Source organism: Epinephelus lanceolatus, chromosome 15 (assembly GCF_041903045.1).
Source record: "Epinephelus lanceolatus isolate andai-2023 chromosome 15, ASM4190304v1, whole genome shotgun sequence".
NCBI lineage: Eukaryota > Metazoa > Chordata > Actinopteri > Perciformes > Serranidae > Epinephelus > Epinephelus lanceolatus.
Genome location: NC_135748.1, coordinates 20,552,476 through 20,578,591, shown reverse-complemented (window position 1 = coordinate 20,578,591; position 26,116 = coordinate 20,552,476). Strand labels below are relative to the sequence as shown.

Genomic DNA, 26,116 nt, shown 5'->3' with positions numbered 1-26,116 from the left:
CAGACATTCATTCAGTCATTCATTTTCTATAATCGCTTATCCTGTTAGGTGTCACGGGGGGCTGGAGCCTATCCCAGCTGACATTGGGCAAGAGGCGAAGTACACCCTGGACAGGTCACTAGACTATCACAGGGCTGACACATAGAGACAGACAACCATTCACACTCACATTCACACCTAGGGCCAATTTAGAGTCACCGATTAACCTGCATGACTTTGGATTGTGGAAGGAAGCTGGGGTATCCAGAGAAAACCCACGCTGACACAGAAAGAACATGCAAACCCTGAACAGAAGGGCTCCCCCACCTCAGGTTCACAGACATATTTATGGTATATTACAGTGTACACTGTACACTGTACAATATATATTATGTAACAGTGTTACAGTTGCATCAGGGTGAGTGACCGTTCCAGTTAAAACATCAGTCATCATGAAGTCATCTAATGTCTGCATTGCGCTCTCTGTTTTGTCTAAGCTTTGCTAATCCAGGGAGCATCTTAAGATCGGCCAAGGATAACTAGTGCTGCATTTGTTGGGATCAATGCTTAACTCCATGGCGACAGTGTTTCTGAAAGTACTTGAAAAGAATGCTGAATAATGGTCATAGGTCGATGATTCCGTGACAGGTAAATTAAAACAGAAAAATTAGAAAATCCTGGTGAAAACTGGAGCAGTAGATTTGTTGTTTTGAGGGTGGCATGTTGTCTGCTTTTGATGCCACCACTAGGGGGCATCAAAGTCAAGAATTTTCAAATTCAGCACATACTGGCTTTATGATATCAGCTCAGTTCACCAAAGAAGCAGAGATATATTTGACACTTTAAACTATTATCACTAGACAAATGGATATAATGTAAATATTACTGTAAATATCACTGGCAAAATGACAATTAGTGTTAATAATAATTATTCAATCATACTTACAAACTTCTCTGGACATGGAAAGTCAAACAGCTTCACCATTCCAAAGTCATCGCCCGTGACAATGTTAAGGCCTGAGTGGGACACGCAGGCACAGGTGACGTCTGCTTTGTCTGTGTTGCGGGACCAGATCCCTATGACCTCGTCCCCAAGGACACTGGATACAGAGAGGGAACGAGCGATTATATTTTTGACCATGACTTTTCCAAAATGCACGCATCAGTCTTCACACTGTGACTCTCACCTTGTCCAGGTGGCCCAGGTAATCCTGTCGATATGGGTCTGCTCTGTGACCTGCTTCCCAGAGGGCACCTCGTACACCAGTCGTTTGTAAGCACCTGTGGATATCTGTGTAAAGGCACCAGAGGTTAGGGATCATACAGCCAGCTGGCATCTGAGACAAACACGTTCTTTCACAGTCTATACCTGGACGTAAGTGCTGTCAGCCGAAAAGTCCATTTGGGTCACAAAGCTGGGGATGTCCCTGCAGCAGTTGATGCGGTTCAGCTGCGGGCCGAGTGTCAGGTCGTAGAAGTCGACCGCGCTTTCAGTAGAGCCTACGGCCAGGTAACGAGAATTTGGACTGAACCTGTAATAAAGATATGTAGTGTTAAAAAGACCAGTATTCTGTCTGATCTACACTGTAGTCTGCAGAGGAGGTTTCATCATTTCTGGGGTGGTATCAAATGTATTTTTTTTTTTACATTTGAAGCTTATTATTTGCTGCTGGTTCTATTGTTTTTGCTTCAAATTGGGCCAATATGGTGACCTTTGACCTCAAACTAAATCTGAGAATCTGAAGGGTAGAAATATTAACAAAACAGGCTCTGAGGCAGATCAAAGTGACCTCTTTCATAAATAGTAACAGGAAATCTGTCATAAGGAAAAACATAGACATGTCAATCAAATATTTTATAAAAGGCCATTTCTGGCTCAAGATACCATCTTTTTCCCAGATATCAGTTGTTAAATATTGGTATCTTTACCTAATATCCTGGATAGGAGAGCGCCGGTCTCTTTTCTTGCCCCAGATTTTAAGCGAAGCAACCAGCAGGATGATGAATTCTCCATTCTTCATGCCGATGGCCACCATGTCTCCTTCGGGACTGTAGCTGATGGTGCGCGCTGGGTGGCCCAGGTTCACCTTATTCAGCATCTTCTGTTTCCCCATAAGGCAACACAAGATCAGCACATACTTGTTATGAATGTAATTTTGTGAATGAGGACAACCATCTTCATTTTCTTTGATAAAAACAACAGCTTGACAGAACTACAAACGTATTGGAAAGGACTGGGATGGAGGTAACATGGCTGACCTTCTCTGGGATATCCCACAGACGAACAGTGCCATCTTCTGCTGCTGACAGGAATACGTCTCTGGAGGGATGTGTGGCCAAGCCCCAGATAGGTCCGTCCATGTGTCCATTCACCAAGATGTTGCACGCTGCGTTCTTCTCTCCTACTTCAATGATTTCTGCATTCCTGGTCCCAACGAGGATTTTACCCTGACAGCGAAATCAGCAAAATGTGTCAAAATACACTGAGTGAAGTTTCCAGTTAGCTGGATCTTTAATTAAGTGAAATATTTTCTGCAACTTACCTTTCCTCTGCACACAGAGCGAACACAGTCTATGATCTGTCCGGTTTCTAATCTAAACGCTCTGCAGCGTTTCAGCTCCTGGTCCCAGAGCTTCAGAGCACCTCCTTCCTTTGACCTGTGGAGGAAATAATATTTTTTCCTTTTTTTTTTTTTATATACTTTATTAATTAATTAATTTTATATACTTTATTAATCCCCGCGGGGAAATTCAATTATGTATATGTGTGCTTTATCCATCAACTGATGAAATTCATAGCTTTAATAATAAGTGTGCATGTCTTATTGGTATTATATTTGTTGGATAAGTCTGTAGTTGCAAATATCGATAAAATCATTGCCAAATGAATCATCTATAAGCAAAGGGATGTTTTATATGTCAAGGCCATTAAACCCTGCTCCACAGTGTGAGCTCACTGATACATAATACAGTGCATTAATGTAACAGAGCAGCACTTACGGTCTCTCCTTGCCCCCGGTGACAATGAGGCCATCTCTCAGTGTGGTGTACATGGTGAACACAGGGCCCGTATGAGCTTTGGCCACAATTCTTACTAGAATGTGTTCCTTCCACACACACACATCCCCACTTATGGTACCTGTAAATGTCAAGTTATTCTGAAAAGAAAACAAATCTGCACTAATCTAGTGGCCTAAGAGAGCAGAGCGAGCAATGCAGAAACAATTCACAGCACATTTAAGCAGACAGTTTTGGTTTCAATATTAGCGGAGTCCATTTATGAGGTCAAATGTGATATGTAGGAAAACATTTTAATGTGTTTATTGGTTGGAAGTCACTTACAGCTCCAAATGCTACAGACAGCATGGTCTGCATCCGGGCATCCTCGATAGAACTCAGCACACCTTTTTTGCTGAGCAGAGCTCGGCCAGCTAACGTCCAGAAACGCACATGCTTGATCCCCACAGACACAAAGTGTGTGTCAGAGTCAGGCCGAAATTCAGCCACAAAGATCCTCTGGGTGTGACCTACCCGGCTGGCCACTTTGGCACCTGGAAAACAAAGTGGAATGCATTGAAAGCGTGATCTCTCAGTTGTGATGCAATGTTCTAATCCCAAGAATGAGGTCAAACTTCAAGGGGGGATTATTTTTGTTTTACCTTCCTGCCACTTCCAGATGGTCACGGTGTGTTCGGGGTCCAAGCCCACAGACAGCAGGAGTTTTCCTGTGGCACTAAAGCTGACGGAGCAAACCCCACCGGAGTGGAAACAACGTAGCACCGACAGCGTCTGCTTGGTCATGGCGTCCCACACATGGATGGATGGAGACGTGGCTGAGGCAGAAGGACAAAAGAATTATTTGCCTAAATTTAAGTACTATTAATGCACTTCTTTGCTTCTTGTGTCTGAATCGTGTCATGTATAGACCTGTGTAACTTAAATTTAACAAAAATGTAAAACTAAAAAGGTTTAGGCTGGACGATATTTGAGGTAAGCATTTGCCCCTCTGTTTGGCCATAGATTTCCTTCACAGAAATGGATCATTTCAACAAATTTAAAAAAGCGCGACAGGAGCCTAAAACCAAGTTCTTATTGTTCAGTCTGTTTGAATATCTCTTTACAACAGTGATGCCATATTAGGATTTTTTGGGGTTTTGTTTTGTGCAAATTATGTGGACTATCTGATCTTTGACATAAACTTTTCATCTTGTAAAACATGACTGGTTTTGTCGTTCTTCGAGCTGTTTAAATATTTGTAACACTTAAATATTCGTTTTTCTTATGAATTAAGGAAATGCCTTAAATTTAGTATTTTTTTAACCTGGACCCTATTTTCTCATATTTTAGTGTCTAAGTGAGTAATGGGAACAACAATTTTTGAAATTTGTCCAGCATTGAGAGAAGCGCTACAGTGATGAAACAGGCTGCAATGTAATCACTCAAGGCGTGTTAAAAGTAAGATTTTTCCCGTTTAACAAGAAACAGCCCAGAGATTGCCATCACCAAAACTGCCAGCATATTTTCGCATCTAACTGGGTGAGCTAAGGTTTTGTTTTAACTAAACCAGAGTTACTGATTGTTGGAACATTGGAAAGGAAAACCAAGATGTTTTTTGGGGGATTTTCTGTTTGTTTGTTTGTTTGTTTCTGTTGACCTCGAATTAAGTGTGTTATACAATGATAAAATTACTGTTTATTTAAATGGAGTCTGGTGAGGTCTGGTGATGGCGATTTCAGGGCTATTTCTGGTTACACAAAAAAAATGTTACTCTTTTATGTTACTCCTATCTATGTAGGGACCCTTTTCATATTTGTAGGGACCCTTTTTATATTTATTATTATTATTATTATTATTACAGAATAATAATCAGAGCCTCTCAGTGGCAAAACAAATTTTTTGTGGACATAAACTGACATGCGAACATGCTTTGGTTACTATACATGACAGCCTGTCTCTCTCAATATGGGACCAATTTCTAAAATAATAATAATGTTCCCATTAGTCATTTAGACACAAAAACATGGGAAAACAGAGCCAAGGTTGAAATGTATTTATTCATTTAACCTTTATTTAACCAGGAAGTCCCATTGAGATTGAAAATCTTTTTTACAAGAGAGACCTGGCCGTGGTAGCAGCCAATCAACACTCATTTAAAATGTCACCACATTCTTTATGATGCCCTTAAATTCATCAGTGGATGTAAGTGTGTCTAACTTTAGATCTTTCTGAAGATTGTTCCAGTTCATTATCTGGTTCAAAGTTCATTATCTGGATGAAAGACAATTATTTGGTTCACTGCTTTGTGCACTTAGTTTCAACACTTAAAAGCGTGAGTTCACCCTGAAATTTAAAAAAAGTATTAGAGGAAATTGCCCTGAAATTTTGAGTTTTCTCAACAAAGGGAAATTCATGATATAGACAAAAGATTATGTGTTGGCTCAACATTTGTAATTTGTTTTAAAACTTAAAGCCTGAGATAGCTTTAAAACTCAAATACATATTAAAGACTTTGCTTTGGAACTTTTTCTTTTTTACAGTGAAGAGTTTAGACATATGCTGTCATAGCTTTTACAAATATAATTTTTGACAATAATGTGAGCTACAAAAAAGTAAAAAATACTTCCAAACATGATTCATAGAAATAACCAACTTAGCCTGAGGTGAGACCAAACATCAAGTGGCCACTAGATGGCAGATACAGATTTTCTTTCAATAGTCACTAACACCAGATTCACTATTTCAGACTCATTTTGAAAAGCCCTTACCTGACATGTCACCAGTATCACCTGAAAAGAAGGAAAACCAAATTTACTGACAGAACCAACAAATACTTCATTATTTTTTTGTGACTTTCTGAGCAGTAGTGGTTCTTACTTTGGATAAAAGCTTCAACTTATTTAGGAAATTTACAGAAAATTATGCATAAATCTAAACATTCTATGTATAAAATGTTATTTTAGTAAGTGGATTTTGTTATTACAAATCCTCTGTCATTCAATTTCTATGTGTGTCTGAGTGTCTTTCTGTGAGAAATGCAGCATGCGTGACAATCCCACAACTATTCATGCACGCAGAGAAAAAAGGTAATTGTGCTCCACAGTACAGATAAGCCTGTAGGAGGGGAATGGCTGTCTGTCAGGTACAATAATAATCCCCCCGCACAACACACAACACAGGATACAGGGAAGAAAAATGAGGCGGCTGGTGACACAGGAGGTCAACTTCTCACAAACATACCTACTTGGCCAGTTGCCACCACGTTGGGGAATTTGGGATGTTGATTGATTGTCAGGCACAGAATGTCGTCACTGTGTTCTATGTAGAAACTTTGGCAGGCTGTAAGAAAACACACACACACACACACACACACACACACACAGATCCACAATGAAATACATGTATGTTATGTTTGTTACACTGTCAGCACGTCTCCTAGACTGTCAACTCACAGGTCGTCAAGTTGAGCACGATGCCAACTGAGGCCGTGTGGTAGATGATGTCCGCCCCCTCGTTCAGGTAGTGCACGTTATTGCGGCAGTCATTGCCACGATAACCAAACACCAGCTCCAACACCAGGTCCTGTGGGAGAGTCAGAAAAAGGCCGGGAGAAAGTCAGAAAGGTCAACACCATGACAACTAAGATGTTCAGAGCTCACTGCCGGCTGAAGGAGTACGTCATTATTTGATTACAGCATCATCAGAGTCCCCACGGAGGCTGTCTGGACAGAGTGCGAGCACGCAGTGTCTTAAGAATAATCACATTAGAAAGCAGGATTTTGAATCTTTTGCTGCTCTGACAAAAACAAGGCACCCTCTGTTTACACAATTCCCCATCTGTATATATCCATTAGTCTGCTGTGTTTTGGTAACGATGTGAGGTCTTACCTCAATGGGTCTCTTCTTTTTGCCAACATTGTTGGTCTGCAACTTCTCTGGCTGAGGCAGCGCTCTGCTGACAGGAGGCCTGAAACAGACAGCTGGGATAAGAAGCCTGCTGCAGAGCTGCTTGTCATGCTGATGATAATGATAATGATGATGACTATAATAATATTACACTGTTTATTGTTCTGACTATTATGCAAAAATATTCCACCAACACCTGCTAATATGTGCACACGATTAAGTGATGTTTTATCTTGGGAGAAAGGAGAATGTCTTTTTTTTCGGTAAGGAAAAGAGCTACAATTCCTGCAGTGGGCTGATTAAAAAAAAAAAAAAAAAAAAAAAAAAAAGAAGAAGAAGAAGAAGAAGAAGAAGAAGAAGAAGAAGAAGAAGCCAGGTAAAAAAAAATTTTCATGTCAAGGCTTCTTGTATCACAAGTGTGTACAAAGATTTTATTACCAGAGAAGCAATGAAAAGAGGAGGTTTGAACAAGGTGACTGAGTGGGAAGGTTTCAATAGAGAGTGAAATGTTCAGAATCATCCACTGTAAAAAATAAATAAAATAAAACTAAAAGGTATAGGTAATATGAAATATCACCATGTTTTGTCAGTTACCGCCACATGTCTGTAGACTGTCAGTCAACACAATATCATTAAAAGATTCATAATTATCACTAATTAAATAACTGTCAGGATTAGAGGCTGAAAAAATACAGTTGTCTTTATACTGGTGAAACACAACCAGACCAGTTAAATAACAACCAGTTAAATATTTAATTCCTTGTCACTCATCAGTAACAGCTTTATCTGATTCCTTGTGTCTTTAATTACCAAGACTTTTAAAGTGCATATTTAAAACACAATAGTACAAAAAACCCTATTTATATAATGCAAAGAGTATAAGGACAAACCATGGCCTTGTTTTATAGTTAAGAGAGGGAAATTGAACACTATAACAAGTCTAAAAGATTGACACCAAGACACCATGTAATATTTAAAGCTGGGGTAGTCAATTTAACTTTGCCATCATTGGGCAAAAATCCCATAATAAATTCTGAGCATACTGTCATTCAAGTAGACTGACAGGAAAAACCATGAGCTTCCCCTCGGCTCTGTTTTCAGGCTTTAGAAAATTTGGCCAATCACAGGTCATTTCAGAGAGACAGCATTCCTATTGGTTATTCTACAAATTCAGATGCACGTGCACGTCCCTTCCATGAAAGCCTGATTCAATGGCGGATAATTTTGCAGAGCTATTTCAGGCGGCACGGTGGTGTGGTGGTTAACACTGTCGCCTCATGGCAAGAGGGTTCCTGGTTCGATCCAAGGAGGGAGCCCTTCTGTGCAGAGTTTGCATGTTCTCCCCGTGTCAGCTTGGTGTTTTCCCTGTGTACTCTGGCTTCCTCCCACAGTCCAAAGACATGCAGGTTGGGGATAGGTTAATTGGTGACTCTAAATTGTCCGTAGGTGTGAATAGTTGTCTGTCTCTATGTATTGGCCCTGCAATAGTCTGCGACCTGTCCAAGGTGTACCCTGCCTCTCGCCCAATGTCAGCTGGGATAGGCTCCAGCCCCCCACAACCCTCAAGAGGTAGTAGTAGTAGTAGTAGGAAGTAGTTACGAAAATGGATGGATGTTGCTATTTCAGCAATGGTAACAACTACCTACACTACAAAGCAGCTGAAAAAGAGTAAAAAGAAAAGTACATTTTAATATTGGTGAAGTGTATCGGAAATGGGCAGAAAATGTTGCTAATAGTTTAGCCTTCTGCTAACTAGGGCAAAGGTCTCACAGCTGCGGCTTGAAGTTCAGATTTATGAAGCTAATGTTAGCAACCTTGAATAACAGTGTTTCCTTCACCAAAATCCCTGCGGCTACAGACAACCTCACCAGGAGGAGAGCCACAGCAACCCAAATTCAGCCAGCACAAACCCCAGCTCCAGGGGACTGGACAGCACAGAGTCCCTGCCGAATTAGCAAACATTCTGTTGCTGCTGTTACACAGGTTAGACCAGCCCACTGTGACATCCAGCACTGAGGGTTGGCACTGACCAAATTCGAGCTGCTACAGCCACTTACTAAAGGTCTGTCCCCAGAGCTGCTGCAATTCAGCAGTTCACAGCAGCAGGGAGCGAGGCGGAGAGAAGGTGGGGTGGGCTAATTCTTGCCTCATGTGTGATCTGATAAACATAGAGAGTGCGCAAGGAGGGGCTGAGTGAATGCTCTGCCTGCAACTTTACAATATAATATTTATTTAATCAATTTATGGGTAACACTGGGTAACTGTATTATGTGTGTGCATATGGCAGTGATTATCTGGTGAGAGTGGATTAAAACAGAGAAGTGAGAGCTGCAGGAGGAGGGTGTATTTTTCAGATTCTGTCGTTTTTGTTTTTCATATTGCCTTTTGCAGATTTCTTTAATCTTGGAATACTGCATCTACACAAGGTAACAACCTGTGTGCTTGCACTTTATAAAGTAATGAAATAAGTAAGCAGCTTACCTTGACCCTCTTCATGGCAGCAATAACAAAGAAAAAGTAAGAGTTAGAAAAAGGCTTCTCATAGCGATCACTGCTGCCCGGCAGACACACATACACGAAACACACAAGACATAAAATACAGGAGTCAGCACCATTGTGTAACCATGACAACTAAAGTCCATTTCCATGACAACTGCAGGCCCAGACGATGCTGTGTGGATGTTTTCATCGTTGTTAAAAGAACTAATCTGAAAATCAACAAACCTGAAGCACCCAAAGTCTGTGACACACTTAAAGATGGATTATACTGATAGAAAATGTGATAAGGCTTGTGAGCACAGTTTACAACCAGACAGATAAAAATACTTCCTTAAAAAGACTTTAAAAAAGGATATATTAAGATAAATTTCTAGTATCCCTTCTGGCTTGATGTGTAAAGTTAATTCCCTTTTTTTATAATTTCCCCAGAGTCGTGGACTATTAAAAACACTTCATTCAGATTTTGTTCTGCTGACTACTAAAATGGACATTAAAGTAAATTAAATTCAAGCTCTAATTTAACTGTTGGCCCAATTTGTCCTGCCAGTCAGAACAGCAGCTCATTAGCAAGTGAATTAACACCAAAAAGAGCGTCAAACACTCAAAGTGAATCACTAAAACTGGTGGATTTCTACTGAGGAAACTTCACAGATGCATTTCACAGACATCAAGGCATTTTATATAAAACTGCAATAAGTGACAGATACTTCAAAATGATCTGGCATATTTAGTCAGATAAATGTTTACATTTTCTCTGTAATTACACATATTTCAATGATGCCTGCTGCTTAATCTTTTGTCTAGTATCAACATACATGAACAAACAGCCCGGCTGCCAGAAGAGAATGTTCGCACTGTACATTTCTGCAAACCACAAATGCGTTATGGTTATGTCGTGTTTTTGAGTTGAGATGCCTGCCAAGCTGCAGACCACTGTTTGAAACTAACAAACAACACCAGTTGTCTTTTTGTGACCTTTTGAAGCATTTCCACTAGTGTCTGTCTGTGGCACTGAACCTGGGTGTTTTTCACCGACACATTGCAGAGTTTCTCAGCGATGTTTAAGCTATGAAACCTGGGTGTATTTCACTGAGCTGCCCCTGCTTTTCCAGCAGCTTTGGTGCCACCAAATATGGGAGTTTAAGCCAAAACCTGATTTTTTCCTAACCAGATGGATTTGTTGAGTGAGAGTCAGTACGGCCTTAGCATTAATGAAAATAACGGAAGAAATTACAACAGCGACAGAATGCAAGAAATACACAACTGGGGTATTTATTGATCTAAAGAAATTAGAAATCTGAAGAAATTCAATACTAGAGATCATACCATCTTAATTTCAAAAATATACACATATGTGGTGAGAGGAGTAGTTCTAAACCGGTTACTAATTTATTTAGATAACAGACAGTATGTACAGTTTGCTTGTGGTGCATCTGAGTTACTGAAGTTTACATGTGTCCCACAAGGCTCTGTTTTGGGGCCTAAACTTTTTATTTTGTATATCAACGACATATGTGAAACATCAGATATATTACAATTTGTGTTGTTTTTTTATTTCTTGAGATGATTTAAAAGTGTCCTTAAATGTGAATAAAAGTAAGGTTATGTTTTTTGCAAATCGAAAAAAGGATGATGGAGTTTACATTGAGTTACATTGTAACTGACAGACCATCTATTTCTTATTTATTTGTGTTTTGAGAGAGGGGCAGGTAAAATAAGACTGTTTTCTTCTCCCTGCTCCTTTTCAATCATGGAATGTGTATAAAAATGTTTTGATTGTGACATTGTTTGCTGCGTATGGACATGAGCAGAACAAATAAATGAATGAATGAATGAAATGAATGATTTTGTGCTTAAACCTAACCACACCTTCACCACAGCACTGTTGAGAAAGTTTCAACACATCCGCTACAAGATAATGTAATATAACTTATCCATGGTTTGCAGAAAAGTTCAATGCAAACATCTTTTCTAGCAACTGGGTTGAAAAATGAGAGCTTACCTGACCACCCCTTGTCTTCAAGTAGTATTAAAGAAGCAGGATAATGACAGATGAACAGCCATTAAAGGAAAGAAGAAGAGCAGAAAAGGCTGAGTTATTTCAAAAGGGCAGGGACAGGGCAGGAAGTTAAATGCCGGAAAGGAAAGATATTTTGACTGAAGAGGGCAGGTTTGGCTTCGTCTTGATGCAGAAGGTTATTTGGTGCTCTGACAAGCAGTTATTCTGTAGTTTCTGAGAAAAGTCCTTCCGAGCACCTGCAAAGCTTCATCATAGCTTCAGTGACTAATACCTTTCGTCCACAGAGGGCTCTTTCAGCTGCAAATGGGGCTTCACACCCGTCATGGGACGCATGTTGGTGGATAAGGCCTTGATGGTGTAGTTGATCTCGTTCTCCCTCGTCACATCACTGTCATAACCTGGTGACAAGACAGGAATGATTTAGCAACAGAAATATTCTATGAATAAAAAACCTCAAAGGAGGCCCATCTCTCACCTCCATCATCCTCACTCTCGATGTCCGACTCCTCGCTGTCACACTGTTTGAATTCCCGGTGGCCCTCGGGCTCATGGGCCCAAATCATGAGGCACGTGTCCCCCCCGCCGACCGTCACCAAGAGGCTGTCGTCGTGGGTCCATCGCACATTGGTAACATGTGTGCTGTGGGCCACATAGCGTTTGAACTTTGCATACTTCCCCTGGGGGAGAGAGACAACATTTATTTAACACTTGTGACATTAACACAAAATTAACATAACATTTGCATAAACCTCAGCCTTAAGTCAAGAGGCGTTCAAGCAAGATAATATGAAGAATTATGCTTTGTGTCTCATAGGGGTGACCCTAAATCATTGACTTTTGGATGATTTGATCTAAGGAGGCTGATTCGACTGCCAATCTCACAGCTGAATCATCGCAGCCGTGGGAAAATGTGGTTATGAAACAAAATATCATTCCACTGGGGCTGTATGGGGGTGCTGCCGGATGTCTGATTTTATATAGAACTGCTTAGTTTCTCCCAATAAATCATGATTTATTGCTTAAATAACAACAACACAAAGCTACTGTTTCAAAATCAACAATTTTAAGCACTCATTTAATAATGTAGCACTAGCAGAGTGCTAAATGTATTTTGAATTTATGAACAACTCTCTATCAAAGTTAGCAGGGGGAGGCATGTAGAGACAGCAGTTTGCATCTTGCATCTCTCTCTCATCTCTTACTACCACAAAAAGCAAGTAGATAGACAGACAGACAGACAGATAGACAGATAGATAGATAGATAGATAGATAGACAGACAGATAGACAGATAGATAGACAGACAGATAGACAGATAGATAAACAGATAGACAGATAGATAGATAGATAGATAGATAGATAGATAGATAGATAGATAGGAATATAGACTGATGACCAATCAGATTTGACTATGTAATATCTTAGTTAGGGACACCCTAGTGTCATACCTTGACAGGGTATCTGAAGAGCTTGAGGTATCCCAAGTCATCTCCTGTTGCTAGCACCTTCTTGTCATTACTAAGGCAGGCAGCAGTCACCTCGGTGACCTCGTTGATCAAAGGCCAGATGCCCTCAACAGACGGTCCCAGGACACACGTCCATGTGCTCCAGTCGATCTTCTCCACCTAAGCCAAGTGAGTAAGTAAATAAAGATGAATTTATATAGCCCTTTTTAAATGTTACTTAACAATAAAAGCATTAACTATCAAGCATTAACTATCAAGCATGCAGGACAGTAACAAACACAGGAGCAATAAAAGAGAACATAACAATTCAGAAATGTACTCAGGAGCTTCGCCATGAAGAGGCTCTACAGGCAGCCCATATAGAGAGCCAACATGGGAGCAATGTGCTCTGTCTTTGGCTTTATTAGAAGACAGGCTGCAGCATTTTGAACAATCTGCAGATGAGAACCTCAAACTATTCCTTAAAGAGGTCCCAGGGACTGTTACAGGGTCTTTTGATCACTGTCAGGGTCAATCATAAGGAACGAATGGCAGAACTAAACAGGCCAAGAGGCTGTGTCAGCCTGTCAATAATGAACCTGTGATCAAGTGTACAAGAGAAGAGTAAAATGCATGGCAGGGAAAGAGGAAAGTCAATGCATCATGACGAGGTGAGGTGAACAAGCAAAGGTAGGCAAAGACATCGCTCCAGCGAGATGTGACCTAGCAGCATCTATCATCTCTGACCCTTATTTTCTTAATGCCTCCCTCCGCTGTGTGCTGTGCAAGGTGTCTGAATGTCACGCTGTATTAAGGGGACCCTCAACACTATCCCACTTCCACTGCCAGAATTAGAATGATACTAGTGAAAAGTGGGCCGTGCTAATGCTTCACTGCCCTTCCTCGAGCCTCCTCTGATCCTGAAGGGAAAATGTGGGCCAACAGCACAACCACTACCGGCGCTGCTCCTGTGCCGTCTCTCCCTGCTCACCTCTGTGGCCGGGATGGTCTGCCTCTTGCCTCGAGGAGCCTCGAAGAAAAACTGCTCTTTAGCACCTGTGTTGACTTGGAGTAGTTTTCCTGTGAACGGAGGAGCCCAGTGGGATGTGGTGTTTAACAATTTTTTACACAGACATTTCACATCCATAAGTGGTTCTTCAGAAGTGGTTTGCAGGGATTTACTGAGATAGTAGTATTTGTTTAAGAAGGCATATTTACCTCTTTTGTCCCAGTCCAGGTGGGTAATGTAGTTGAGGCATCCTTTGCACACCCCAACCCGTTTGCTGCTCATTACATTGTAAATATCCACAAACGTGTCTCCTGATGCCACTGCAAGGTACTTCCCAGCACCTGAGCAAACACAAGAGGGAGGAGTCAGACAGTTGGTCCATCACTTTGGTTTGGACAGACATATCTCAACAACCATTGCGTGAACTGACATAAAACTTTGCACAGACATTAATGTCCGACTTGGGGTCGACTGCATTAACTTTGGTAATCCCTTAACTTTTCATGTAGTGGCTTTATCAAGTCAGACATTCAGTTTGTTCAATATTTTGGTTAGGCAGAGTCAAAGGTAGAACAGAACTGGGAAATTACCCTACCTGGTACTTGTTGGCAAGTTTTCTTGGCAATTTTTTGTTTCTCACCCTGCATGTGTGATTGCACTGCCTTGATTCCTACTGTGCCGAGTTTAAAAAATGTTTTGCACATACACTGAGGCTTGTATGAGTTGCCTTGTACCAATTTCAGCCATGCCACAACCTCTAAATTGCCAATTTTTGTTTAATTTGCACTTCTTCAAGATCTGCAGAGACCCTGTTCTCACTTTTCTGCCTTCAACAGTACACTTTCTTTTTTGTGAGTTATTACTAACCTGCTTGGGAAGCCTTTTCCATCTTTTTTTAATGGATTCCTAAGTACAGCTACTTTAACCATACTGAAACCCATTTCCTGTTCAGCATTACACTGTTCAAGAGCTCATCTATTTTCCCAGAGTCCTATGTTCCCAAGCGCAATACCCTCTTAATATGACACATTAAGGAGACCTTTCAAAGGTTTTATGTCTCTCAACAATATTTTTAGCCCTAGGTCAAATGTTCACTGTATCTTTCCCTGGGTCAATATGTTGAAAGCACCCACCTATAACTTATAGCCTTATGATGGGTGACCCAGAACCATTTGCTCCTGACAAACCCTAATTTGGAAGAAAGAGTTCTTCAAGGATTGATGAAAGCATGGGCACATTAAAAGATCCGCGACCTCAAATATTCAATATATAACCATGTTCTATATGATATTCTTTAATGTGCATTTATCTGGAATACTTCTTATCGGTTCTTTTACCTGTGTTCTGCCATAGCTGATATCTTTACCATCATTTCATGCCATATGAGTTAATTGTGTATCTGTATTAAACAGACACTGTGTTGACTGGTTAATAAGCGGAGATACTGTCCACTCTGCCACTAAGCGTCCTGGTAGACTTTACATCTCCTGCACCAAAAAGAAATGAGACCTAAAGGAATGAAAAAGGATTCTCCTATGGGGACAAGCCAAAGAACCCTATATGGTTCTACTTTTAGTTTTAAGAGTGTACTCTTTTAAACCCACACCCTCAGACTTGTGGGCAAGACAGTATTCTTAAATTTAGACATAGATATCTCCACAGTGGCTGAATGGATTTTTACTGTTTAAACTACACCTGAAACAGCCACATACCTTTCTTTTTTTGCTATTTGAACTGTGAAGATAGCCCTTACCAATTTCTTAGTGTTTGTTTCTATCATGACACATGCTTAAAACTCAACACAAGGCTAGACAGCCCTGGGGAACATAGGACTCTGGGAATATAGGGATGACTCCAACAGCTCTATACAATGACTTCTACTCTGAGATGTAGGCTCTCAGAGTGTTGGGTGGAGGAGCAGGACCCCTTACATTGTGGACTTATTTTAAGTGTCTAGGCGAAAGAGAGTTAAGTTTCTTGCACTCACGTTGTCCGCCCCCACTGTTTCTCATTCCTCTTTTGCAGCCTCTCTGTCTGGCCTTATTACAGAAAGCCATTAATTTGGGTCAGGCCTGCAGCAATACCCCCCCCACTCACAGCGGGAGGGAAATATGTATACCTTTTGCACAGCATCCTACAGACACTAAGATGCTTTGAAGGGCACACAGATTTTAGAGGCCTGTTTACTTCTCAGACAGATTTTCGGGCAAGTTTAGTCAGGGTGAAGAAATGCGGAGGTGAGCGGCAGACCTGGAGAGAATCTGATATCGGAGATGATGTCCTTGCGGTGGTGGAAGGACACCAGGTCCTCCAGGGTGTCTGCGTTCACAATGAGGAAGCTACCGTCATTCAGGCCCACCGCCAAAGCTTTGCCGTCAGGGGAGAAGCAGCAGCATCGGCCGCCTGTGGAGGACAATGTGTTTGTTAATGCCCTGGGGCTGGTGCACTTCCTGTCAGAAAATACACTCATCCCTTAGTGTTTCAGCAGTGACTCACCTTTTCTGAGCTTGCGCACAGCCAGCATGCAATGGCTGGGTGAGAGGTCCCATATGCGCAGGGTTTTGTCATCGCTGACGGTGGCACAGAGGGGTAGATGAGGATGAGTAGCCAGGCCCCACACTTCACCTTCCATGTGACCCTGCACACACATACAATCGTAATTACTAAATTTGTTGATAGCTGACTCACTCTTAGGTAAGAAAGTAAAAAAGGGGCCTAAAAAGGACCCCCGCCCCCCGCCCCCCCGCTAAAGACAATTGGATCACTCTCCATCCTCCTCAGAGCCTAGCAACTACTAACAACACAGGAGACACTGTAGTTTGTTTTCTACAGTTACTACGGTTGTTTTACTGTCTGCAATTTATGCTACTGAGGATAGTAACTGCAAAGAACTTGCAATATTTGTCTCTGGTGAATGGGAATAGTACCAATAGCTACTGTGGAAAACAGAGGCGCTATCCTCTACCTGTTTTGGTCGTGGAATGGTTGACACACTTTCTTTGTGCCGTAAATTGAGCCCTCATTTTCCCGGGAGATCGTAACCGGTGGCAGACAGAATTGCACTGGGAAAGTGAGGCTTATATGGAACCAATCTTAACGCCATTATGCTACAACCAGGAGATTGTGCAAAACACATTTACTTCATAATGATGAGTTTATTAAAGCAACAACAAAAAAGTCTACTTCAATTTTAAACAATACTTAAAATATACACGTTCACCAATTATGCTAGGTTTGCAAAAATAATAATGGGTACTTTTAAGTAACTACTGAATATTTACCAGAGTGTGCTTGTTTGCTCATTTGGTAATGTGTTTAATACACAGCTACTCGATTCTAATTGGTCAGTGACAGCATTCTATGGTCTGTTATTCCCAAAGAGTAGACCACTGCTATGAATAATTGACTGCTGTTATGGACGCATTTCTGATCATAGTGTCTTAGCAGCAGCAATTAAATCATTTCTGAATCAATATTTTGCATAATTTTTGAGTTCCCTAGTAAGCAACCATGTCATTAGCGGGAAAACGTATAGCGAGCGGGTCATTATGATGAGGGTTATTCAAGATCCTTCTGCCCTGCATCACCTTGTCTAGGTTCATTTTGCAATAATGACCTGCTCACTGTACATGATTCCTTACTTATTTATTTACTTATGATATATTATGGCAATGATATATAATTACATTACATTCTTCTAATCATTGTACTGTATTTGTCCTCAATTCTACAGTAGTTACTCAGCAACAAGTGTCTCTGTCCACTTACTATATTTTTCTTTTGTTTTTTAAATGTGTAAATATGTCCAAATACCTCAATAAGGGGTCATCATGGAATAAAGTTCCCAATACTTTCTAATTTGCAGCTGGACAGATTTCCAAGTCAGAAAAACTTTGGTCATGTATGAACAGCAACAATCTGCCTAATCTTTACTCTCTGACATCAGCAGTGATCTTAATCAGATTAACCACATGTACAACCCATATTATAATCATCCTTGATATTCCACAGGATACTTAACTAGCCTGTTATCTAAACAACATCTGACTGAGGACAACCTTTGGTTCTCTTGTAAGCTGATCTCATCCATCAGAAAGAATTTGAAAAGGGCAATCAATAGCATTGGCTCTGTCTGCCGACAATCAGGGGAGCCTGGGAGACGCTGCAGGACCACTTAACTAAATTAACAATCTCCCATTAAGCAGCAATAATTCATCGCCCTTTACAGCCACCGCCTTAGTGATTCTGAGTCGCTGTGTAAAAAAGACATTAGTAGTGGTATAATCACACTGAAGGGTAAAGCTGTTACCTGATGACCTTTTAACAAAGCATAACATATATTTCTTAAGTTTAAACTCTTGCAGCCATAAAGGAATCATTATTTTGTCACCTTGTTGTTGGTAATCCTTAGTTAGAGTACCACTGAACACACCACCAAGGCAAAAGTTTCACAACGGCCCTGCCACTTCATCACAATGCAATAAAAAGGACACTAAAGTTTATCTTCGACCCTTCAAATCTTCACTAACTTTACTTTACTTTACAAAACAAATCATCTCACAGACTCCCAGCCATCATACTGCAGAAAACTACAGGTAGCTTCCTCATGAATAACCTAGCTGTCTGAGATTGTAAAGCTCAGGGGGGATCTGATGTGATGTATATCATTAAGAGCTGTGACAGGTTTGGGGGTTATTTTTATCAGTAATTTACCTGGACCAGCAGAGTGATGGGGCCACTCTTGTCCACCTCCAAGATCTCTCCATTCTTGGTTCCCACCAGGATGTGGCCATGGCCCAGAGATATGGCACGTATGGAGGGGTTGTCCTCCAAGAGCAACCCTGTAGAGCCGATGAATTACAGTAGGAAGTCAGAGACCTTTGCTTCAACCAGGAGGCAATATCCATCTCAGCTAAAAGCACTGAATGTTTTAAATGGATTTGCATTGGATGGTTGTTTTACATCGCTGGGACTAGAAAGACGGATCCAAGGACATTGGAAGACAGCTGAGAACAGGATGACATTTTCACCTTTAGAGCCTGGAGCTAGGACTGCTCGCTTGATGGCGTAAGTCTTGAGGCATCTCTCAAAGGTGTCGTCCCACAGAGCAACTATACCATCCTTTCCTCCAGTCACAAATCCCTACAAGGATGATAATATTTTTGCATATTTAAAGCTACAACAATATCCTGCTAGTTGGACATCTATCAATATTACATACAATACTGCATACAATAATTCAATATTACATACAGCCCACTATAAAAAGAGATGGTTAGTCAAAAAGGGATACAGTCAGAGAAATACAGCTGTAAGCAGTGATTCCAGGGTTTAAGCCAACATGGACTGTTAATGGTAAAAGCTATGAAGGCTTTAAGATCTTTGACGGTTTATGACAAATGCATTAAAGATAACAGGTGTTATAACAATTGGACAGATGCTCATTCATTTATGACCACATCTATGCCTGGCATTGTTATTAAAAATATCCTCTGAGTTTTGTTGTTATTGGACCGGGCAGGTGCGGCAGGCTCTGAAGGCAATTTTTGTAGTGGCAAAACTGTGTAATTACACCGTCACATGATGTCCTGCGGCCCAAAAATTATTTTCTCCCATAGACTTACAATGTGACAGAGATGTCTGTAAATCAGTGGATACATTTTTTGGATTTCACACCCCCTGCAAAATGACTCATTTCCCTATCGGGATTCAATCCATTCAGTCTGATAACATTTGGAGAGTCTAGAAGATCTGAAAAGTAAATGATTTTATCCCCATTCAAGTTAATGGAGTGCTATATCGAAAGTAGCCGGCTCAGGGGAGGGAAGTCTCTAGTATGCTTCCTCTGTGGGTAGAAGCAGTGCCGATAATCCCCGGATCATCTGGGCAATTATATACATGGCAGTTGAACCACTTTGGCTTCACATGCCACAAATCTCCAAGGAGTCAATGGAGCCCCACCTCTAACGCTGTATCCAGGTCTCTTTGTAGATCCATGGACTGGACATTTTCTGATTTATAGTCTAATTTCAGTTATACCACCATCTTGCTGTTGATTTGAATGAAACTTTCAGGGTATGTTTCAAATACTTATTTGCACATATCCTGCAAGTTTTGTGATGATTGGCCCAGTGGTTATGGAGTTTGGTCTATTTATGTGCTGAGCCACATCCTTTTTACAGTTTATACTGATCCACAAAAAATCTGACATAAAACAGGCCTCTAGTTTAGAGATGTCAAAGATTTTGCAAAATATCCAGTCAGGCAGACTTAAATAGTTCTTGAGGCTTTTTCTTTTTTAGAGTGAGTTAAGATGGATCTTTGCACCAAGTTTCGTGTCAATCGGACTAACAGCATCGGAGATATAACTTTTCAAAGTTGATCTTTAATTATAGCGCCCCCATCTGGCCGATGGCTTCATGAATTTATTCTGATACAATGGAATCATGACAAAAACAGTAATATAAAGTCAGCATGATTTAAAAGGCCTGTAACCTGGAATAATGTTTTTAAAAAGCTCACAAAGATAGGTCTTTACATAACCTTGCAGTTTAATGTGATGAACATCATTTCATTATTTAGGATTCAGATATTTTAAAACATTAAAAAACCTGGTGAGTGTAAAAGCCTTTTTTCCCCTTGTGGTACCTTTTCTAGAGCGTGCACACTGAAAACAGGGCCATCATGCGCCTTGACAGTCTTCATCAGGAACATGTCCCTCCAGATGCAAATGTCCCCCGTACATGTGCCTGAAAACACCATCTCCTCCGACCACCCGTACACGGCACACATCATAGTCTCCGTCTTCCCCATGTTCCCCTTGCGCCCAATTAGACCACCACCTGAAAGAGAAACAGAAAGTCCGCTCACAGTAAGATGTGTCACAGCTCAGCCAGAGTTCTGCTTGTTAGAGTCTCTGCAAGTCAACAAAAAAACCCCAAGGGTCTTACCAGCCTTATGCCAAAACTTCATATGCTTCACACCAGCTGTGATGAGCTTGTCAGGTAGGTAGGGATTTATTTTGACAACGAATATCTTGTCCTTGCTTCCCCTGAAAAACAATTTTTACATAACCAAATATGCATGGAGGAAAAACATTTAATTTGTACATTTTTTTTGATGCAGTCACACACTTAAGATGATTTTTTCTATTATCTATTCACACAACTTGGTCTTGAGAGAACCAACATTCAATTCATTATTATTTCTTATAGTTGGAATAATACATTAAACTTGAACTTGAAATATAAAAAGAGTAAATCTATAAGTAAGATTCAAGGGCTGAGTGCACTAAGGCTTTTTAATCATGACACAGAAATGCAGAAATATGCCTCACTCTCTGCTTCTGTGTGTTTTCAACCAAACTGAGTCGCATAGTTTGGAGCATCAAAATGTTTCGCAATAACTCCATACCACAGATGGCAAATGGACTTGCACTTGTATAGTCTTCCATCCACTCGTAGCACTTATAACACCGCAGAGACACATTTACCCATTCATACACACAATCATACACTGGTGCCACCTGCTACTCAGTTTAGACATTTGCATGCACTCACACAGGAGCAATTTGGGGTTCAGTATCTTGTCCTAGGGTACTTGGACTGGAGCACCCAGGGAGTGAACTGCCAGTCTTCTACTTAATGGAGAACCTGCTCTACCTCCTACATCCTGAATTCATAGGATTGACTTTTTTTTTTTTTAAATTCCCTTTAGAATTTTCTTCTTGTGTTGTGTGTAATTGTATTGCATTATATATACTGTCTATTAAAGTGTCATATTTATATAGTCTCACTATGAGAGAGCTATGTTGAGAGAGCTCCTGTGTTTTCTGTATTGTATCCAAAAAACACTATGAAACTAGACTGCAGACTGAGGTCAAATGCCTTATCTCGTAATATTAATACACTTGAAAAATGATTTGTGTATACACTCCATGATTTATATCCACTCAGAAATTTAATGGGTTCTTCCTTGGCCCATGCCCCCTCAAGTTTCATTGAAATCAGGCCAGTAGTTTATCTGTAATCCTGTCGACAAACAGACAAACAAACCAAACTGAAAACCTAACCTCTTTGGTGGAGGTAATAACAGTTTTTAAAAAAAAGAAGTGCTCTCAGCATAAGAGGGACTGTGGTATTGAAATAAAATGTGGGGAGCAGCAGGCTGAGCAAAGTATTCCAGATGCCCCTCTCCCCAACAATGCTTTCCAGCTCCTCCTGGAAGACCCTGAGGCGTTTCCAGGCCAGATGAGATATGCAATCCCTCTAGTGTGTTCTGGGTCTGCCCTGGGGCCTCCTACCAGTGGGACATGCCTGGAACACCTCCAATGCGGGGTGCCCAGCAGGCATCCTGATCGGTTGCCCAAAACACCTCAACTGACCCCTTTCGACATGAAGGGGCAGCAGCTCTACTACAAGCTTACTCCGGATGTCCGAGCTCCTTACCCTATCTCTAAGGCCGAGCCCAGCCACCCCACGGAGGAAACTCTCTTCAGCTGCTTGTATCCGGGACCCTATTCTTTCAGTCACTACCCAGAGCTCATGCCAATAGGTGAGGGTTGGGACGATGATGGACCAGTAAATCCAAAACTTTGCCTACTGGCTTAGCTCCCTCTTCACCACAACGGTCGTGCACAGTGCCGGCATCACTGCAGATGCCATGCCAAACTGCCATTTCATCTCATGCTCCACTCTACCTGCACTCACGAACAAGACCCTGGCATACTTGAACTCCCTCACTTGGGGCAGAAACTCTCTCCCAACCCAGAGGGGGTGCTGACTCTCATCCCGAGTGCTTCACACTCGGCTGCAAACCGGTCACAGTGCATGCTAGAGGTCACAGTGCAATGAAGCCAACAGAACCACATCATCTGCAAAAAGCTGAGATGCAATTCTGAGGTCATCAAACCGAACCCATTCCTCTCCCTAACTCCACCTTGAGATCCTGTCCATGATTATCACAAACAGAATCAGAGACAAGGGACTGCCTTGATCTGAAATGTGACCTCACCATTTTAGGTTACATTTTCAGGGATGACTCCCTAACAAGCAGCAACCTCTGGGGCTAAAAAATGAAGCCAACGCAAAAGTTTTAAAAACTGAAGTCTCTCTCATAGCCACTTCAAGCTGGCTCCAGAAGCATGTCAGTCCCCATACATGCCCATGTTAAAATGGCCAACTCTACAGCAGAATTAAACATGTTTACAGTGTGAAATGGTTTTGGTCTCGATAGCTAATTTCCCCCTTCATGACAACTGTATGGGGTTGAATTTTTTTATAACCAATTTACATTTTATTAAGGCTTAAAGTTAAATATGCTTAAGGGTGTGGCCATTTTGAGAGACTTGCTGTCTGGGGATAGTGTGCTTGACTTCTCAGGCAGATCCACCCCTCCCTTCTTAACAGCTTGACTCTCTTGTGCAAATATAGTAACTTTTGACTTAAAAAAGGCCTCAAAGCAGGAGTCCACAAACCAATGAGTGACATTATTGCAGTTGCATTTATTATTTCATATAGTCTACACTCCCTAATAAGCATTTCAAACACACTAGTGAAAGATAAAGTTATTGTAACTGTGTCTTTGCTGTGCACTCTGATTGCACTGCACCCTATAAACATTGAGGCTCAGTCACTGGTCCTGTGTAATGCGATGGACTGTATCTGACACTTTAAGTTCTCTAATCGTTGCCCTTTGCGCTCCTCTCCCTCTGACACCCACTCCCCCTCTCCCAGCTGAAGACTAGACAGTGGCGGTGCACAAGCTAGGCTCTGTCAGGCCCCATTTCCCTCTGCCTGCCTCACTGCACTGCCCACCAGGGTCTGCAAAGGAGATTAGTGCAGCTCCAAGCTGTCCCTGAGCTGCAGTGGGAGCCTGGCACACAACTCGCAGGAGAGCAACCCGCAATGCACTGCTCCTAACTAGCCAGGGGGAATTTCAATGGAGTAGATACTAAATATGAACATCAAGTAGGACAAGCAACAAAGCAAAAGCAAAGATATTTTGGGATGCGGATGTTTTCCAGTTAGATACTTCTGGTTCCTGTTGGTTTCCAGGTTATATAATTTTATCCACCATGAAATTGAAAATGTCCTGAGCAAATTAACTCCTGCTTTGTAGCAATTCGTAACGCAGGTCTGGTAAGGCAATCAGCTTGGATTAAATGTACAAGCCTGGTGTGTGTGCGCCACATCTGGTCATATTTACATCCTATGTACGCAGCAATCATTTGCATCAGTGGGTACGTTTACATGCACACTAATATTCCACTATTATTTTGAATATGACAATATTCTGAATTTGATAGGGGTCATGTACACAACATATTCCACTTGGATATTGCGAATTAGGCCTCATTCTGAGTGAAGCATTTTCCGATTAAGACATGCATAACATGTCAGTATTATTTGGGTTTTAACAGCATTCTTTGGACGTGAATACAGCACATTCAGAATATTCGTCTCAATTGGGGTTAAGTTTGTGACACATAGCATCTTGCCTGTTCCTCAGCTCTGTGCGTTGTCATGGATACATTGTAGACAAACCAACTAGCCAACAGTTTGCCAGGCTTGGGTATAGATGCATGCCCACAAGAAAAGCTGACAATTCTGATTAGAAGGAGAAACACACTGACTGACTGAAGTTTTTATATATACTAAATATCCCAATGCTAACCTCTTCAAGAAGGTAGTTGAAAGAATGAAAGACGTAGGCTGTGTTCGCACATTCGAACAAGTCCGCCACTGCTGAAAAAATCCTGACACAAGCCACAGCTGCATGATAAACGACATGTTAGGGCATGTTAATTGGAGCATGCATGGCTGCATGTAAATGGGAAACTTAATGGAATATGCATTTTCATTAGCCATGTAAACAGCTCAGTAGGGATATTTACTTTTTCGTGAAAATTATTTGTGCATGTAAACGTAATCAGTGTCTCCAGTGTCTCTTTAGCTCAGGGTTACATCACCTTCAACAAAGCAAGTCTTCGTTTATCTTTTATGTGCTTTTAAGATGTGGAGTTTCATATCTAGTCTTCATGATCCAATTTGTTTCAGCCATCGGGACTAACTCTTTCCATTTATCCTTTTTATTACTTGATTGTTTTGCAACCCATTTGCTTTTAATGCATTGATCTGTACTTTAGAAACAGTGTACATCTGTAAAAACACATTTTTTTCTTTATACATTTCCTTGTCAAAAGAAGATCTGATATATGAAGCGTTCAATATCTCCAGGATAAAGCTCATGGAAGATTAAAAGTAACTCTCTTTAATTATGGATCTGCAGATGGGGCCCTGGAGCAACATCCTACTCCAACTATTCACACTCTGTCGGGGTTAAGTGTTGCAGTGGAGCCGCCTCGTAATCTAAAAAGGTAATTCCCCTCCTCTCCTCTCCTCCATCAGTCATGCTCTCAGCTCTGCACAGCAAAGTGGCTTCAATTTAAACCTCATCCATAAATGTCCATATTTAAACAAGAAGCGCTCAGACAATCTTTGGAATTAACAGGAAGGTTTGTCGAAGCGTTTTGAATGTGGGGACAGCAAATGCTGCGTGCTGAGAGGCTATGTAAACACCCTCATATAACTGTACTTACCGCATGGCTGAGAGCTTCTCCCCTTTCCTCCAGTCCCACAGCACAATGGTGTGATTGTCGTCCAGGCCCACCGAGGCCAGCCGCTTGCCGTCCGCTGTGGAGTGAAAACCAAAACCGTTCAGTGCAGCACAGACAGAGCCACTTCCTGCCTTGGTTCAGTGAAGTTTGGCCCTTGTTAGCAACATGAAAGCAGCTTGGCGGGTTTGATCTACGGCAGGTGAGTCACTGACACTGACATACAGATCACCTCACTGCTTCTGTCTGGGGCCAATTAAGGGAAGTGAGATGAACAGCTCTACCTTGATGCCGCCAGACTGCCGAGACTAAAAGACAGCAGACATACGTTTTTGTTTGTTTTCTGTGGCGTTGCTTGTACAGTGATTGTCTTGTGAATTTTCCTGTTTCTTTTATGTGTGAAAGAAGGTTTTTGTTCCCCTGTGAAAGCAGTCTGGAAGATTTTGTGAAACTAAAAAGTATGTTATGTTGAAACTGTCTGGATAGGAGGAGAACTAAAAGCAGTCTGAGGAAACAGCAGCGAGTTACCAGAAAAGTCCAGAGCGCACACTCCGAGCTGGTGGAAACCTTTCAACACAGACATGGGTTTTAACGTTTCTGTGTCCCATATGTGGATGGGGGAATCTCTGCCAACCTGGAGAGACAAAAA

At 41.3% G+C, this 26,116-nt stretch overlaps 1 protein-coding gene across 3 annotated transcripts in view; it reads right to left on the bottom strand.

The window, feature by feature from the left end:
• Positions 1–26,116, bottom strand: part of eml5 (EMAP like 5) — a 54,874-nt gene that overhangs the window by 1,546 nt on the left and 27,212 nt on the right. For 2 of the 3 annotated variants that reach the window (XM_033642353.2, XM_033642354.2), the window contains 26 exons: positions 25,996–26,101; positions 25,453–25,546; positions 20,804–20,904; positions 20,502–20,695; positions 18,884–18,995; positions 18,567–18,694; positions 16,350–16,491; positions 16,104–16,256; positions 14,063–14,194; positions 13,836–13,924; positions 12,848–13,024; positions 11,877–12,078; positions 11,673–11,799; positions 6,865–6,943; positions 6,429–6,558; positions 6,217–6,315; positions 5,745–5,765; positions 3,639–3,812; positions 3,322–3,530; positions 2,980–3,137; positions 2,523–2,637; positions 2,239–2,427; positions 1,909–2,081; positions 1,349–1,511; positions 1,167–1,270; positions 926–1,079 (listed from right to left, as the gene is read on the bottom strand). In XM_033642353.2, the coding sequence (XP_033498244.1) occupies positions 926–1,079; positions 1,167–1,270; positions 1,349–1,511; positions 1,909–2,081; positions 2,239–2,427; positions 2,523–2,637; positions 2,980–3,137; positions 3,322–3,530; positions 3,639–3,812; positions 5,745–5,765; positions 6,217–6,315; positions 6,429–6,558; positions 6,865–6,943; positions 11,673–11,799; positions 11,877–12,078; positions 12,848–13,024; positions 13,836–13,924; positions 14,063–14,194; positions 16,104–16,256; positions 16,350–16,491; positions 18,567–18,694; positions 18,884–18,995; positions 20,502–20,695; positions 20,804–20,904; positions 25,453–25,546; positions 25,996–26,101 (3,525 nt within the window). Of the gene's footprint in view, positions 1–925; positions 1,080–1,166; positions 1,271–1,348; positions 1,512–1,908; positions 2,082–2,238; positions 2,428–2,522; positions 2,638–2,979; positions 3,138–3,321; positions 3,531–3,638; positions 3,813–5,744; positions 5,766–6,216; positions 6,316–6,428; positions 6,559–6,864; positions 6,944–11,672; positions 11,800–11,876; positions 12,079–12,847; positions 13,025–13,835; positions 13,925–14,062; positions 14,195–16,103; positions 16,257–16,349; positions 16,492–18,566; positions 18,695–18,883; positions 18,996–20,501; positions 20,696–20,803; positions 20,905–25,452; positions 25,547–25,995; positions 26,102–26,116 lie in introns of those variants that run through there. The other variant, XM_078175034.1, reaches the window with a different exon arrangement.